The sequence below is a fragment of the Cyrtonyx montezumae genome, unplaced genomic scaffold (genome assembly GCF_038088225.1).
Source record: "Cyrtonyx montezumae isolate F1298 unplaced genomic scaffold, pur_monq_1.0 scaffold_10, whole genome shotgun sequence".
Lineage (NCBI taxonomy): Eukaryota > Metazoa > Chordata > Aves > Galliformes > Odontophoridae > Cyrtonyx > Cyrtonyx montezumae.
In genome coordinates this window covers 37,227,616-37,245,620 of record NW_027071826.1, presented here as the reverse complement: position 1 = coordinate 37,245,620, position 18,005 = coordinate 37,227,616, and the positions used below count along the sequence as shown (strand labels likewise).

The window sequence follows — 18,005 nt, the reverse complement described above, 5'->3', positions numbered from 1 at the left end:
CAGGGCCTGTTTTACAGTTTTGCACAATAGTGGCATTGGGAGGAGAATACTTTCCTCTTGAATCCTAAACTGAGACAATTGGCAGTATTCTTGTCTAACTTCAATTTCTGCGGGAGTTTCATGCATGGACTCTAGAAAAGGCTAATCCAATTTCTGCTTGTTCATTGTTTCGTCAAAACCAGGATTGATTTTTGTCTATTTCATCTGGAGCAACAACTGCTCTTTTGAAGGACATACGTACAGTGTAGCCTGTCTGACAAACAGCTAAACACTTTGAAGCTCTTCTTAGATTAGTAAGGGGCATACTGCCTAGCCAGTTAACACCTTCCTTTGCTATTTGAGTGTGTCAGTGTCTCTGTGCTTTGATCTTCAGTTAGGAGAAGGATTGTGTGGATATCCGTCCCAAACAAATCTGAAAGTTGTTTCAAGTTAGTATTAACTGTTAATCTGCTCTGGTTAAGCAGTGTAACGTAGTGAAAAGATGTGCAGGTAAACATAATATAAAACCTATAAAAACTATTTGCTTAAAAATGCAGAATCAGATCACTGCAGAAACCTGTTTAAACTCACCATGTAGCACAAACCTTACAGACCTCGGTGCTTAGATCTATGTACATAAGACCATTACTGCACCCATCAGGCTTTCTAGTGTCTCTGTGGATGTTGAGAGAACTGGAAAGTTTACTAACCCCATTACTATTAGCTGTTCTAGGGTTCATTTTTAAAGAATGGACTACTTCTTATTTAGTTCCTTTTAAACTTGAGTTTGTGGGTATTTAATTCAGAAATACAGGATCTCTAACAGGCAGGACTTGAGACATGCAGAATATTAAATATTTAGCATAAGAGTTATATAGGGCTGAACACGGAGGGAAAATAAGAAAAAGAGCAAAGGAACCATGAGATACTGTCTCTGCTTCTGATGGTGAAACTAAGAGTTTCCATGGCTTAATCCAAGACTACTTCAGAAGTGTATTATGTGAAGGCAAGGAACCAGATAGTTGCCATTCAATCTGCATAGCATGCGTTATGCTGTGATCCAATGTAGGTGGATATTTAATGTTAAGAAATAAGTAAGTAGGTACTTCATCTGACGTTAGGAAAAAAATACCCAAGCACACAGAAGTCACTGAGGAGAAGCCTTCATCTTTAGAGTTTATATGTGCTCTTTTATTTTCTTCCCCTCTTTCTCCAAAATTTTTTAATTTAAAAAAAAAATAATAATAGTTATTTATTTTTATTTTATTAACAGAGTGCTGCTTACCTTGCTACTCTATGTGTAGTACCATCACACCATGGAAGAGATATTTACTAGTCTCTCTTATCTACTTAGGAGATTTGAGAATTTCAATTTGCATGGTTCTGTATTTTGGATAGTGTTCCTCAGCATCATAGAGCAAGTTACGGCTTCTAGGTGTACGTCATAATAAAGCAAGAAACCTCTTATTGTAATGGATGATGTGGAAGGAGCACAGTAATAGTCAACCTCCTTGCTTTGGACTGGATGATCTTGTAGGTCTTTTCCAACCTTGGTGATTCTATGATTTTTCCCATCCCTGTTTATAATTATGGAAGAGGTGTTTTGGCATTGTTTAGTTTGAAGTGTTCTGTGCTGCTACGTTCTAGACTGCTGAATTCTTCAAGAAGTTTATCAGGTATGTCCCTTGCGCTGTGTTCAAGTTTAAACAGGTTTGTCTTCCTCTTTATTATTTGTGTGTGTATTTGATCACTAGTATTTCATAAAGAATGTTTGTATATGTCAGCATCGGGGACTAGTTACACAATATTGTGGTACTTCTAGTAGTGTGAAGAAGAGATCTGGGTGTACATGGTTGGCATTTGTGTGTTTTTAAAGGTTTAGTCAGAGCTGTTGTAATGAGACAAGTAGATAATCTTTAAATCTATAACTAAGCCAATTTAGAGGCTTCTTTTGGCTACAAATCACATTTTAAACCTATTTTGATACAAGTGAGAGCAATTGTTTTACAATGCAATCCTCTTAATTGAAAATCTGTTATTGGAATAAATAATAAAAAGGAATGAATGCTTAATTTTGTGGGCATGAGTCTAAACTTTGACCGTGTAAATTGTTTTGTTGTTTGCTACGCATCAATCCAAAGCTTGTTATGTAGTGCACTCTTATGACTACTGGCTTTGAGTATGCCCCTCATCGTCTTTGAAGAAGTTGCCACTGACTGCTCATCTAGGGTAGGAACTTAAGATGAGGTAGGGATTTATGAAGCTTTTAAAATGCTTGATAGTACTTTTGTAGAGCTTTTTGTGCTGTTTGTTAAGCTTTTATCAGCAAAATGTCCTGCAGTATGTCATTGAAAATGTTTTTTGGTTGTTTGATCATTTGGAGGATTTTGGGGAGAGGAGGTTTGTTTTGGTTTTGTCTTGCAACCTCCAGTTTTGGAAAGGAGGGTTTATATTAAAGGAATAATGCTTTAAATGAAGGGTGCTTCCATTCTATGAGAAAACAAATGAAAAGCTTAGTCTAACCATTGCACTGCTGTTGTCATTCTCAGCCAGTATCAGTATTGATACCAGCTGTGGAAGATAGAGGAGGTACACTTGTATTATGGTTGCAAAACCTTTTCGTGCCCTGTTGAATCTATCAGTGGTACTGCTGGCTTTGGGGAGCTAGAGTTAATGCTGGGTGGGCTGCTTTGCTTTTAAAGTGTGCAGCAAGGATTCTGGCAGTTCTGTGCTGCTGTAGCTGCAGGCTGCCCTTCTGCTTCGTGTCTTTTCTGAGCCCTGGAGTGTACAGGGAATATGTCATAAAGCTTGTGTATTCCTCCTCTGTTAAATATAGACCCACCTAGCATTCGTGTCAGTATTGCATAGCCAGGTAATTGTTAATTAAGAGCTTCTACTTTTCTTCCCTCCTCCAGTTGTCACTGTTAATCATTTTCACTAAAAATAAACTGAGAATCCCTTTGTTATATTTTGTTATTTTTACACCCCTGTATGTGCTAAGTACAGAACTTACTTTGGTAACACTTCTGGAATACTATTCAGTCATGCAGCTCTGGTGGATTTGTTGTGTTTCCAGTGACAGCCCTGTTCTGTCATTGCAACGTGGTTTGCAGTTTCTGCTTTCAGAGCTCAATTGTGGAATTTTGTTTTATTCTTTGAAGTGTAAATATGTGGGGGTTTTTGTTGCTGTTTTTTTTTTTTTTTTAATTAAAACAAAGGAAAGGAGTAAGAAAAGGAATGCATGAGTTTTAGAGATAATAGAAGCACAATAATTTATAATTCAGACCAGTGGAGCAGCAGAAGCTGCTAAAGGTATGCCTCTTCTGTAGTTACTGTTCACCTTATTGCTTTTAAAACTCAGAATAACAAACTTGGATTTTTTTTCCACTTAACAAATGTCTACTTCTAAAGATGATCAGTTTTTTGGGTTGTTGGTTTTTTTTTGCAACCAAATATCTGTTCATGTGCAATCAGAATACCACATTTTCTGTTAACAGCTCACAGGAGTTTTATGAAATGATCTGTTCAGCTTGAAACATCAAGGTAATTGGGTTGTGTAGTATGTAATCCCCAGAGTTAATATCACTGTCCTAGTCAGAGCTCATGTTTTAGATGTTGCCTGAGGGAGAGTTCCTCAGAGAGCACTGGACAGGACTTGTCCTATAAAATGATAGATGACAATACACTGTTCTTCAACTTCATCTCTTTAATTAATCTAGTTAATACTAAAAAATGCTATGTCACTGAAACAGCAAGCACCCCAAAAGTTTTCATGTGGTCTAATAAGAGTACTGTTAATAGTCTTCATACTCAAAGAATAACATTCCTCTCTTCATAAGAAAAGATATTTTCATTACATTTCTTTGTGAAGAATACTGGTTTTGAGTGTGCATCAGAAACCATGGAGTTGGACTTCTTGCTGTGAGGTTCTTTAGCTTTAATGGCTGTAGCAGATGCTAAAGCTTTGGTGGAAATTGAAGAGGGGCCCTGAAAATCGAGATGGTCAGTATTATGTGGAAAGGAAGACCTTATCAGATCTATTCTGTACATAAAATGTACAATACACACTCATGGCAGAGTGGTTGTGTTATGATAGCACTGTAAAAGCACCTTCACAGTAGCCCAAAAATTTACAGACTAAAATGATATGAGGAGTAGAGGCCTCTAGCATATAATACTGTTTTCTGCTTTTAATCTCTAGGATCTCCATGCTTTGTTTTAGAATCTGTATTGCTTTTTCTTTCCAATGGCTTTGCTTTTTCTCCCAATTTTTTATATATCTATTTAAATATCTCATTTCCCTCACTGATAAATAATAATAATCATATTGTTATTACTATTATATAAAATGCAGAAAACTACACGTGTCTGTAACATCTTTGTTCCGCTGACTGGTGCGTAACAACCAACTCCTAGACAAGGTAGAACAGTCTGATACACTTTTATCTGGACTTTCTGAGCTCAGATATAAAGTCACAACATCTGCTCCCAGAAAATGAATGAGCAACAAAGAGATCCTTCTTCAGTACATTTTCATGGAGTAAGCTGAAGGATCAAGTACTGTGAAGTAGTTCTAGAGTTCACATTTTGTAACTGTGATCACTGTCTGGACTTGACACACAAAATTCGCATGTGCAATTTGGACAACTGGAATATTTGTGAATACTGTTTAACTGAGCATGTCTAGGGCAGCGGTCACTTCTGTCCTTCACCCAGGTGGTGTGCAGTAGATATTGAAGTGATGCGGGTCATGATCTGCCACCAGGAAACATTCCTGAAACCTGGAGCAACATTGTTCCTTTGGTGTGACACTTGTACTGGGTGTTCTTCACAGTTGCTCTGCAGGCGTGCTGCTGATACAAGCTGTAACATTCTGACGTGTGGTGTTTCCATACCACCATATCCGTGGAATACTCATCCAAGACCTCTTTTTTCAGCCAGCATTTTTTTCCTCCTGTGACGTCACAGGCAACTGAAAGCAGTAATTTCAAAAAATCAGGCCACTCAGATATCTATATATAGCAGCTCTCAGATCCCAAGAAAGTCAGCACTCTCATTTAGTCTGTTTTTAGATGTTAGTATTTATAAATTAATATTAACAAGGTTAGTCTTAAGTAGAATTGTGGGTGTTTTTTTTTTTTCCACTTGCTATTTCTAGCTTTTTGATTTTTCCTTTTTTGGTGTTTTTATCTCAAAAATAGTTGTCTATATTTTGTCCCCTTTGCTTTTTTTTTCCCCCTTTGTACTAACAATGAATTGACCTTCACAAAGGAAGTTGTGGTCATCGCATTACTGAGTAGCACCTGACTTGCATCAAAATCAGGCTGGTTTTGATAGTGGGGGGGGACTAGGTTAAGCTTTAGTGTTGTGTGTGCAGAGTTCTTTGTGAAATAAACATGAGCATCTCCATAGATTGAAGAGATTTTTTTTTTTGTAATGAAACCAATTACTTCTTTTTATTGACAGCACAGAGGGAGATGTGAGAGGATTAAAGAAAGAGTCACTAATAGAATAAGTAGGAAAGGAAGAGTATAATTACGTGGTAGATGTTAGGACAGTTTCTGAAGTTACCAGCTTCTGATCTGAGCATTTGCTTATCTAATGGCCTTGTTTGTCTTTTTATATTTAGCAGAAAACCTAGTTTTTACTGAACATTTTTCTGGAAGATTTGTGAATATAGTTGTATTTGTTTGTTTGGTTTTTTTATTTTGACATCTCTGGAGGTGCTACCTGAGTGTTGTAGAAGTACAGAACATATGGTATACGTATGTCCCAGCACTGACAAGTAGCAGTACAGATGACACTGTGATCCTCCCTTTGCATGGAGAAAACTGCTTTATTCGTATTCTTTGTGGTTCATGCTGCCAATTGGAGAAATAGTGCCTTCCACGCATTGAGCAGTACAGTTGGCGTTCATGGGTAGAGCAGGGAACGTACTTGAGGATCTTGCATTTAGCAAAAGCTCTTTGATTTGCTCTGTGCTTCTTAATTCACTTGCGTACATAAGCTGTGTTCACTTGCAAGAGATTGAAAGGAAGAAGGAAGGATTTTAGAACAGTGGCTTAGTACTTGGAATATCTCTTTTGCTTCTCAGTGACAGCCTTCCATGTCTTGGCTCTGTAGTTGTGCCACAAAGTGAGCACAGTTCCCAGCACTCACACTGCGTAGGAAATGCGTGTCTGTGTATCTGTGGCGGAGCTCTGGGGGGGGAGGTGGAGGGGAGCAGCCCTTTAAACATAGTTCCTGGAAGGTTGACAAGGACTTACTGTAGGAAATGTGAAATTTTGAGTTAAAATGTATTTGAAATAAAAACTATTGATAAGAAGTTGCAGCTGATTTAGGTGACTGTATTTTAAAACATCTGAAAGCTTACCAGTGTGTCACTGGATTATGCTTGAAGGAAGGTTAGTGTTGCAAGCTGTCTGTCTTTTTTTAGGACTGCTCATTACAACTGTGTTTGAAATTTTCCAAATGGACCCCCACATACAGTGCATTGTCACCAAAAATGCACTTTGGAAACACTCACTGGAAGTGCTTCCACCACACAGTTATTTCTCAGGTACTGTGCAGCCCCCCATCAAAAGATACTTGTGTTTTCTTTCGTTGGTAGTTCACAGCATGTATGTAAAAACATTTTCTGTAACTGTTTTGGGTAATCTGCCTTGTCAGAGTGCAGAGCAGGGTTGTTTTGGTTTGTTTTTGTTTTCCACTCAGCAATGGGTTTGATACTTTGTGAAACTGCACTACTAATCTTTGTGTAGAAAACTAGAAGACCGCATACAGAAGTGTCCAGAAGGAGCGGTCTTAGGTGGTGCATCAATAAATTCCTCTCTTTCAGGTCACTGTCATGAGAAAAATCCAGAAGGTAGTCATGACAAGGAGAAATACTTCGATGACCACCATGAGTCAGTCACAACAGTGGCAGAAGGGCACTCTGGGGAAGGTACAGAAGATGCAGAAACCCTTACTCAGCGTTCAGCAAGAGATCCCTCCATCTTGAGACTGGAAAGTAAGTCTGCGTTAAAATTCAGTACTGACAGATGAATGATTTTCTAGATTTTTTGGAAGAGCTGTCTTCCTTCCTCCCAGGAACTATTTTATTCCCCTCTGCCTATAAAGTGGAAGGTAATCCTTAAAACGTACTTCATAATGTTAACTGTTCTTCTCCAAACCTGACGTGAAAATGCATAAAATCAAAAAGTGGAATCAAAGGATAGGACACTTTCCAAGGTAAAGGGATACAGTTTCCTACGGGGAGAACTCTACAAAAACATGTTAGCTGTACCTTGGTAAATTCTGTATCAGCTGTGTTCCAGAAGTGAGAACAAACAATGTCTATGGTTATGGTACAGAGGGCGTTATTCAGTGCATGATGCATAACATGTAGAGGAAAGGCTCCTCCTGTTTAACCCCTTGAACAGACAGAAATCTGGAAAGGAAACTGGTGAATGGGCTTTTAAGGTGTTAATTTCTGAAAAAATGGTTGGTGCTTCTTTGCAGTGGGAAAGTCTGCATTCTCCATTCCCTTTCTTTGTATCCAGCATGGAGCAAGTATTTGATTTGTGCAGGTGGAAGAGTCATGTCACAGGAAAAATAAATTCTTTATAAAAGTTGTGGGTGAAGCTAAAAAATTGAGGTTTTTATGGTGTTCCCTTTTAGACTCTGTTACTGCAGAAAGCAATGGTTCAGAAGGAATGGAGAGTTTAGAAGATGATCAGATGTCTGAAGAGATGCTGGCTTTGGTGGATGAATTTGAAAACTCATGGCCTCAAGAAGCTTTTGAAGGAGCTCTGGAAGTAAAAGGTCGTCGGATGGACTTGCAGGGAATCCGTGTCCTAAAGAAGGGAGCTCAGGATGGACTGGCAAGCTCCTGTTTTGGGGACTGTGGTGATGATGATGAAGCTGAATGGGTAAGTTTGGATGAGTTTGTAAAAGTCTTGTACCAACTTAACCGTTACAGACGGAAAGACTTAATACAGTTTCTGGGAACTTCCCCTGTGGGTTGGAGAGCTGGTTTGTGTTTTTTGTGAAATGAACTACTAGTTTCAGTCCATTCTAAAGGGAAGGCTTCCACTACAACTAACATCATTAATTATCAACAGCAGGTGAGTGGGTGTTCAGTGTTGTTTGGGTGCCTTCTACTACCTGTACAGAGTTACAGAGGAGACAGGATTTTAACAAAATGTTCTAGTTAGTGTGAAGGTAACAAAATACCTGTTTGTCATCATGTTGCAAACGAACTATGTGCAGTGCATTTCAGCTCTTCAGCAATTAAATTGGTTCTCACAAGATAGAGGTTGAAATTGTATATTGTTTGCATAATGTTATACAGTGAAAATGAACAGGCTCGGAGAATGAGTTGAGATGGGGAAGGAATGAGATCTCATCATAACATCTTTGAAATTGAATCCTTGGATTAAAAAAAGTAGTGTATTGGAGCAGCTAATATTTGTGATGTTTCTTAATGTTAACCTTGCCAATATTGTCCTTTTGATAGATCACTTTTCAGGTCAAACGTTTAAAGAAACCAAAAGCTGATAGCTTGGATCTCCAGGAACCAATTGGGAGACATGGAGAAGAAGGGACTAATGGAGAAAATGAAAACTTCTACCAAACTGCCTTGGAGATTAGTGGACCAAAGATACCTTCTCCTGGACCAATAGGTAACCTGCCACTTTGAGAGAAAGCAAATCCCTTGCAGCTTTTGAATTACTACACAATGATAGAATGGTATGGGTTGGAAGGGACCTTTAGTTCCATCTAGTTCCAACCACCCTGCTATAGGCAGGGACACCTCCCTATAGACTATGGTTTATTTCATGGCAACTTTTATATTACACTGGTTTGTCACCATAAATACATGTATCACAAAGATGACATAATGAAATATACCTTCTAGATGAGAATGTGGAAAAACAGCAGATCTCTTCCATGAGTACCTTCTTCACAAAGTACAGCACAACTTCATCCACTGTATGAAAACTTTCTAGATAATACCCAGAACTTCTGGGGATGAAGTGGTAAAAGTGGAGAGGGAAAGACAAGGATAAGGTCAGTAGAAGTGGTAATGGAGTGGGGAGGAAATTTTTTTTGTTGTTGTAGTTAAAGCTGAATGAGAAGTTGCTTTTTCTTTTTTTAACCAGATGAGAGAACGTATATGGGGGGAAGGCTTTATTCAGAATTTATTACTGACTAAACATAACGCAATTCGAAAACGAAATTCAGAAAACTTGGTCTAGTAGAAATAAATAAAACTTAGTGTTCTACTGCGGTTGATTTGATGATATTAGAAGAGAAGATTTAGATCCTGTCCTCCAAAAGTGAAGCTAGTGAAGAGCACGTTCTTGCATGAATGTTGATGAGGAGGTTTGCAGAGAGAGACATGGACTTTTTGCTACTTAAGGAACAAGTCTTGGAGAGAGTTCTATTGAGACAGTACAAGTTAGTTCCATTGGTGCATTCATTTGGACAGAAAGCACATGATTGCTTGGATTAAAGTTTGGAATTTCTGGAGCATATTTGGTGCCAAGGAAGAGAGGATGAATAATTGTTTCCCATACATTTCTTCTTACGTAATTTCAATTGATGTTAAATTTTAATGTTATAGGTATGCAAAATTGTGTTTTCCTGTACATTCTAGTCACTGAGAATTTGATGATCTAGAAAGTAATTCACATTTTGAAGGCTTTTACGTGAAGTCTTTAACAAGCTTAAAAAGTTATAATGTAAGTTACTAAATGAGCTTGTCATCATGCAGTCCTCCTTCTGTTTGTGAGGACATACATGTCCTTTTCCCAGTGCATGTTCTCTCCCTGATCTGCTTTCCTGGCTTTATTGTACAGCATCCCTTAATTGTATAGTGATTAGCTTTCTCACACTCCTGAGAGACGAGGTCTGCTGATATCCTCTTTATGATAACTACATTATCAAAAGTTTAAGTAATACCTTGGAGGTCACCTGGGGAGTTCCAAGCAAAACAGGGAAACACAGCTGACTGTCCTCTGTCTGACTAGTACTCTTTCATACCTTTCACTATCTTTTGCTGTTCATGCAAATAGTAACTAGCACAGGTACTGTACAGTGCTGATGACAAAAAATAATCTTTCCCCTCTGGAATTTCTTGAAGTTTCTCAAAGTTAATTTTCCTTTAAGCAGAATATTTTACAAAAGACACAGTGTTGCAGACTTCGTCATCATTTTGCAAAACTGTGCTGAAGAACTTAAACCTTGATGGGAAATAGATCTTGCATCCAAGAAGTCAAAATTTTAGGTAACCAGAAATAGGTGCTAGAATACTGCATGTGTAGCTGGTGCTATAGACCTGCTTGTTTTTAAATTTGGCCTCTCGCTGTGCAAATATAAGGCTACAATGAATCTTTCTTACCTTTGAAACAGTTCAGATGATTTTGATGTGAGAGAATCATGTTTCCTAGCAGCTAACACAAGTTGGATTTGTAGGATTTGGTACAATGTCCACCAAATGTGAGGGGAAGATTGCAGTAGAGTTCAGATCAAATGTGAAGATCAGATTCCTAGTGTGAAGTGAATTATTTAACCTTTCCCTGCCTTGGTTAACTCCTTTCTAAAATGAGGAGTTGTAAGTGTAATTGCTGGTTTCAGGAGTCTTGAACGTGAATGAAATAAAAGCTTATTCTTTGATAAGAAATGACTGTGTTTTTCATCAGCGACTGTGAGAAGATGGTCAAATGATCAACTTCTATTAGTTCTTACTTTAGCTGTACGTCATAAATGATAACTCACTTATGAACTTTAAGGAGTTAGAGATATTACTTAAAAACATCTGCCATTCTTGTTTATGGTCTGTGACTATTGAAAAACTCTTAACATAACTTAGATCTTAAGTCTTCATCTTCAGATCTATCTGCCATAGCATCCACTTCTGTCTATGGATCCCACAAGATCCATTCAGTATTTAGATGTGGAATCTTTCTTAAAGAAATCTGACAGCAAGACTGTGACTTTTATGTTGTAGAGAATGTATCTACTGGTGTATTTTGTAATTCATTTTACTGAAGTAGTCTTTCTGCTCCAAAAGAATCCCGTTTATTATTTCTTTTTTCTTCTTTCCAGGAAAGAGGCATGACTATCGTAGCCTTGGATGGCCAAGTCCTGATGAATGCCTGAAGCTTCGTAGGGTAGAGCTCACAACCGTGGCCAGCACATGGCTTGCTGTTTCTGCTAAAAACATTGAGTAAGTATCTTATGTATGGACCTTAAGTCGCTCACGCAAAGCAAGGCAGTTGCATGGCCTCAAGTGTACATTAACTGAAGATTTTTAAAGTAAGAAGGATCTATCAAGGTTATAGAGACATTTGAAAACATGATGTGATATTTGTCAGTAGACTTGCAAAGAAAAGTGCAACTTCAGACTGAAGATCCAGTTTCTCTTGCTTCTCAAGCTGTTCGAAGTAGATTCTTCTGTGCAGTTTACACTCGCTAGGAAACTTTGTAATAAATCTTTTCTTCTCCTGACTGATTCAACTTATTACCTTTGTAGTATTACAGAACACATTGATTTTGCAACACAGCTGCAAGAACCAGCCATGGAGCCCCTTTGTAACCCCAATCTACCAGCTAGTATGCATACTTTGGACCACCTGCAAGGTGTCTCTAGTCGAGCAAGTCTGCATTACACTGGAGAGAGTCAACTTAAAGAGGTATGCTACAGTTGAAGGCTGTCACACAAAAATATCCATACCATGGCAGATTCAAGGTATGTTTAGTTCAGTGCATGAACAGATGAATAAGGCGGTAAGAACAATGCAAGCTGAAAGTGATATTTCACCAGACTGTTTTCCCAGCCTTCTGTGATCTGAGCTGAGGGAAATACTAAAACACTGTCTTGGTACTTATAGCTCTATATGGATGAAGTAGAAGAAAAATCAAACCGAGTATACACAAACTTTTAGAATTCTCAGTTTTCAGTGGCATGGAGTTAAAGCACCATATGACTGTGACTTATGTTATGCAGCGATGTTTAGTTTCAAACAAGTCAGAGATTTGTAAAATGCTGGGTGAAAAGAGTAGCCAACAAGTGAAGGATCTCTTTTCTCAGTTTCTGTCCTCTAAGTACTTGTTCTTTCTCTTTCACAGGTACTACAGAATCTTGGCAAAGACCAGTACTCACCACAGTCATTAGAACAAGTTGGTACTCGAATAGCCAAAGCTCTGGAAAAGGTACATATGAATGTGAAGAATGTCTGGCCATACTGCTTGACTTAGCAGTCAATACAGTCTCAAACCATCTGTCTGAAATAAGGAATGAATTTGTACTTGGACTTGAGATTTGTGTCTATTCAGCATCTGTAATGCCTTCACAGGCTTTTACTTGAGCTACACCCTTTGCTTACTGGTGGGAGTCCCACTGTCAGATCTCTTGCCTGCCTTTCTACAAAAGCCTAAGCTTGTAAGATTTCCCAGAATTTCCAACTCTGTAAGAGCTGTATTGCTGGCTGCTGATGCGTATTATGTATAGGAAAGATGCAGAGCTGTTGGAGTGGGTCCAGAGGAAGACCATGAAAGATGATCAGGGGTCTGGAGCACCTCCTGTGAAGAAAAAAGCTGAGAGAGCTGCACTTGTTTAGCTTGGAGAAGGACCTCATTGCAGCCTTCAAGTTCTTGAAGGGAGCTAACAAGCTTCCAACTTTTTACACTGTCTGACAGTGATAGGAGGTGGGGAAATAGCTTTAAATAAAAGGAGAGGAGATTTAGGTGAGATGTTAGGAGTGGTGAGGTGCTGGATCAGGTTGCCCAGAGAAGTGGTGGATGCCCCATCCCTGGGAGGCACTCGAGGCCAGATTGGGTGGGGCCCTGAACCTCCTAATCTGGTGAGTGGCAACCCTGCCCGTAGCAGGAGGGATTGGAACTGGATGATCTTTAAGGTTCCCTCCAACCTAAGCCATTCTGTCGTATTAAACTGTTGTAACAATCTTCAATCTTTCTATTCTGAAGCTACATTCGCTTGGAGCTTATGGAAAGTCAGTTAACCCATGGCTCATCTTTTCCAGTTGCACTTTTGGCAGGCAGGGGCTTCCTCTCTTTCTTACCTATTTGCTTTCTCCTTACACAGTGTTGAGCTGAGCTGTCAGATGCATTCAGACAGTGGTATAGCACCACGTGCAAGGGTGCACTTTCTGTTCTGCACTGAGAAAACCAAACTTCCTAGCTAGATCAGGGCTACTGAGGACCTCAGCTTGAAAGGATGCTTAGGGACACAATTTTCCCAGGATATACAAGGCAGATCAGGATGCAGCGATTAACGTTGTATACTTCCAGTGTCAGGAAGGTATCTGAAGCTTAGTACATTAAAGAGGGTTCCACCAAGACAGTTTGGTGCCCCTGGCCTATTCTGCTGAAAGTCCTTCTAAGGAAGTTACTGTGCTTTGAAACTGAAGTCAGTAATCCTTTATCATTCTCAGAAAGTGAAGATATTTCTCTTAAGCTTGCATAATGAAGCTTAGTTTCTTTTGACTTCAGATATGCTAACTTTTGCCTTAAATACTACGCTTGCCCCTGCACAGCAAGCTTTGTCCAAATAAGCTGAAGATTTACTACTAACAGAAGAGAAACAGAATTCTTCGCAAGGCTAGCTGTGATGAAAATAAAGCACAATTCATCTGTCTACCAATCTCATTCATTATTCACAAGAGCTAATCAAACAGATCAGGATGACTACTTAACGTTTATGCTCACATATGCAATTAGTTAACTTAAAGTATCTGAATCCATTGAATTCAATCACTTTGTATTTCTCTTTCAAACACGTGGCGTGGGAGTCAGCCAACTGGAGGCAACCAACTTGATCAGCTGGACTGTTCAGGCTCCTGCTTTGAGTTGCATCCCAGAGCATCCTTTGTCCTTCTGTTGGCTACAGGGAGCTTAAAGAGTCCAATCAGCTAACTTAGCTGGCTAAAATTGTTGATTTTACTATGTATGGTAATGTATATACACATCTAGATGCTCAGCACCTGACAGCTGGTTAGAAGCTATTGTGACTGCTGAAGCTTACTGTACAAAAGATTAAGAAAATGATGTTTTGCTTGGAATTTGTGTTTCATTTGGCAGTCTCCTTGATCAGGCTGTTGCTTATATGTTATTAGACAAATTCTCATGATACTTTGGGATAGTTGAACGCTGTTCTTAAATGAAGCATCCTCTATCCCAATATATTGAGCAAGTTCGAAGAGTGGAGACAGGAAGATTGTTCACTATAGTGTCTGTATGAATCATTTTTGTGTTCTCTTCCAGAATCAGACTTCATGGGTCCTCTCTAGCATGGCAGCTCTGTACTGGAGAGTGAAAGGTCAAGGGAAGAAGGCGATTGATTGTTTACGGCAAGCATTACACTATGCACCCCATCACATGAAGGTATGTACACATGGACCAGATACACAGATGAAATAATGATTTTCCTTGTGAGATAGCTGCTTAGTTTTCACATACAATTCTTAAAGCTAGAATTGTGCATATCAGGAGTCTGAATATGTATGTGCTAGGATATTTAATGTGAGTTAATTTTTGAGTTATTTTTCTATGCAACAGTGATGTTTGCTCACTTCTGTGAGTGGAAATGTGTGCGAGTTATTGTTTTTGTTTGTTTATAGCTCAGGGTCAGATGCCTTTTTTTTTTTTTTTCTTCAGATAAGTTTAACTCATCACCTTCAAAGTGACCAGGTGATGGAGCCTTCTTGCAGTCTTCTTGCTCCTGAAACGATTTCAGTGGAAAGAACCTCACTTTTGATCACTTTCTCTTCTCTTACAGGATGTACCACTAATAAGCCTGGCAAACATCTTCCACAACGCCAGACTTTGGAATGATGCTATCATTGTGGCTACCGTGGCAGTGGAAATAGCACCACACTTCGTGGTTAATCATTTCACGCTGGCAAATGTCTATGTAGCAATGGTGAGCATGCCTGGGAGCCCGATGTGTCTAGTTTATGACACACAGAACTCATATTTCCACAAATAATTTTGGAGGAGGAACGTTCATGAAATAGGGGGAGTATCAGAAAGAAAATATTTTTGAATGCACTTTTTGGAGTGTCAGAGCTTTTTATTACTCATTTAATACACAAAGGCCAGTGTAGTTACGAGCTGGTTCAGGATGCTGCCTACAAAGCTTTATTAAGACAATAGCAAACAGTTGATAATTTTGATTGGCTTCCTGTCTAGACAAACACAGGATACTTTTGTTACACTGGGAAATTAATGATAAACTGAGTTTCCATTCTGAAGAGCTTAGTTTAATATATTTAGGAAAACCCAGTTTGCAGTTGCAGTAAACTAACACAAGAGATGTTTAATTTCAATATCTGGATTATCAACTCCCAAAATAATTTAGAGATTGAATTCAAATTTCTTCATACTTCCTATATACTATAATCTGCAATTCAGCTTTCACTATTTCATGTGAATGCAGAATGTTAATTCCTTTTCCCTTACTAAAGCTGGATCAGTTCTTGGGTGCTTTTTTTCTTTAAGAGGAGCAGTGTATTTCAAAGGGTAAGAGAGGCACCATTAAACTGGAACACAGTTAGCATGTATATTTGTGTCCAAAGTATTTTCAATTACAAATGTTCACATCCATCACTGCCAGTGTTCAGCACTTGTCATAGATCTGTCCATTATGTTTTGTTCTTTTGGTTAGAAAGGATCATGGTGATAAGAGGGTAAGTGGAGCAGGTGGTGGTGTATTGTGACTGTTGGTGTTGGTAAGAGTTGAAACGCATGGTGCTGTTAAACACGCAGTGGAAGCACTGGAGGAGGGAGCAACTTTGTTCTATTAAGCTATTGGTTCTGATCGTAGTTTGAAAGGAATGAAGTTTTATGCTCGAGTTGACAGTGCCTAAGGATAACTTTATTCTCCTGAGTCTGAGAAATCAGAGTAATTACTAGTATAGCATTATAGAGGGCAATGTTACTTAATTTGCAAGACTTTTCATCTTGGTCCCTTGAAAAGTGGGAACTGTTGTCCTTTTTGAGGATTGAGAACTCTGAATGGATGCTACAGAAGAAACCTAAATGATTGTCAAAGTAGTAACAGATCACAGCAGATCTGAATATAAATGATTGTGTCTAAAAATGGAAAAATCTAACCCACCTCCCCTGCAATGAGCAGGGACACAGGGGAAGATCTAAAGAAGAAAGAATTGAAGAAGGAAGATTTAAATCTTCAGGGAAGATTTAGATTAGACCTGAGGAAACATTTTTTCTCTGAAAGAGTGGTCAGGCACTGGAATGGCCTGCCTAGGGAGGTGGTTGAGGCACCATCCCTAGTGCTGTTCAAGAAGCGTTTAGATGAGGTGCTAAGGGATTTGATTTAGTAGTTGGGTAGGGATAGTGATAGGAGGATGGTTGGACTAGATGATCTTGTAGGTCCTTTCCAACCTTATGAACCTATGACACCTACACTAGATCAGGTTGATCAGAGCCTTGTCCAGCCTTACCTTGGATGTCACCAGGGACAAGGCATCCACTACCTCTCTGGGCAACATTCTCAAGTGCTACACTATGTTATGGTTTTATGATTTTTGTTGTATTATTGATATTCCACATCATAACGTCACGTGGTGTATTGGGAGATAAAGAGTGAAAAAATAAGAAAGTTGGTGTTCACTGTTTTTAGAATCTGACTTTATGCAATCTTCTGTCCTTTTTTATAGGAAGAGTTCGAGAAGGCGATGAAATGGTATGAGTCAACATTGAAACTTCAGCCGGAGTTTGCCCCAGCAAAGAATCGAATCCACACCATTCAGTGTCATTTACTTATGAAAAAAGAGCGGCGGTCTCCGTAGAGATGGGGCAGCTTTTCTTTTTTTTTTTCCTTCTTTTTTTAAAAAGCCATTCTTCACTACTCTGCTTTTAAGTGTGCTAAGATAAATTGATGAATCAAAAGTTTTAACAAGACTTCTGAAAAGAGATGGGGATTTGGATCAAGGGTTCTTTTATCTTTTCTCAGATATAGAGGCATCTTTGGAAAAAAGGTTCACAGACAATAGTTTTAAAACATCCATGTAAATATTAAACCAAGGAAGTTTCATGAGACCATAACCACCTGTACCAGGACCCCAGGCACCATTAGTTTTTCCTTAATGCTCAGATTGGCATTCAGCATCCAAAATGACTTGCTTCATGTCTTATAATCTAGATCAATAGAAATGCAAAGCACACACCCATGCCAGATAGTAAGAAGAGATAATTAGCAATTCATCCACATGAAACTCATGCTTTGTCCAGTCCTGTTTCCTCCATGCAACATTGCCTGCTTTTTTGGAAGGAGAGGGACAGAATTTCAAACGTTTATTTAGAAAACAAAATACAAGGGGGTTAGGAACATCTAGCATTTTTTTAATTATTTATTTCTGTTGGAGATGAGGAAATGGAGGGTGGAGTACAGCAGGACACTAAAGTCAAAGTGGTTTTTAATCTTAATGCAGGAAAAAAGAAAAGAGAGGAAAATAAAAAAGATTAGAAATCCCAATAAGCTGTTTTTGTATTTGTCTATATATTCACAGCCCTCTGCCTCCCTGAATGGTTGTTTTACTGATTCTTTGTTCACTGTATTTCTAGTCATTTCAGAGTAAGGTGCAAGTTTCTGCTTGCTCTGAGCCATACTTTCAGCTGCTGAGAAGGAGCAGGGGAGGCAGTGTCAAGGTAATGAATCAGGTGGAAGATTTCCGAATCAGTTTTCTGTTTGGTTGGTGGAGGACGTGATTCTCCAGACGTCATTGTTGAATTAACAAGGGCACATATTTGAAATAAATTGTTTATGAACAAAGCACAGCTTCTCCTCTGATCCGTGTGTCATGCGCCATTTGAAGGAAACTGGTCTTGGGGAGCATTTCTTTTGGAGCAAGCAGAGCTGGGAGTCAGGACAGCCTTCCACATTCCTAGTTAGGTAATGATTTGCTACATATCCATGGGAAATTCCTCACGCCCCTTTCAGTGGCAGGAATTAAGAGCCAATGTGGCAGTGGTGGAAACTACAGCATCCATGTAGGTTT

At 38.9% G+C, this 18,005-nt stretch overlaps 1 protein-coding gene across 1 annotated transcript in view; it reads left to right on the top strand.

Annotated features, from left to right (window-relative positions):
• TTC17 (tetratricopeptide repeat domain 17) overlaps window positions 1–17,652 on the top strand; it is a 48,627-nt gene extending 30,975 nt beyond the window's left edge. The window contains exons 17-25 of the mRNA XM_065754968.1: window positions 6,818–6,988; window positions 7,639–7,889; window positions 8,477–8,642; window positions 11,071–11,191; window positions 11,498–11,657; window positions 12,094–12,177; window positions 14,248–14,367; window positions 14,762–14,905; window positions 16,665–17,652. Of these exons, the coding sequence (XP_065611040.1) occupies window positions 6,818–6,988; window positions 7,639–7,889; window positions 8,477–8,642; window positions 11,071–11,191; window positions 11,498–11,657; window positions 12,094–12,177; window positions 14,248–14,367; window positions 14,762–14,905; window positions 16,665–16,796 (1,349 nt within the window). The 3' untranslated portion in view covers window positions 16,797–17,652. The remainder of the gene's footprint in view (window positions 1–6,817; window positions 6,989–7,638; window positions 7,890–8,476; window positions 8,643–11,070; window positions 11,192–11,497; window positions 11,658–12,093; window positions 12,178–14,247; window positions 14,368–14,761; window positions 14,906–16,664) is intronic.
• The last annotated feature ends 353 nt before the right edge of the window (window positions 17,653–18,005 follow it).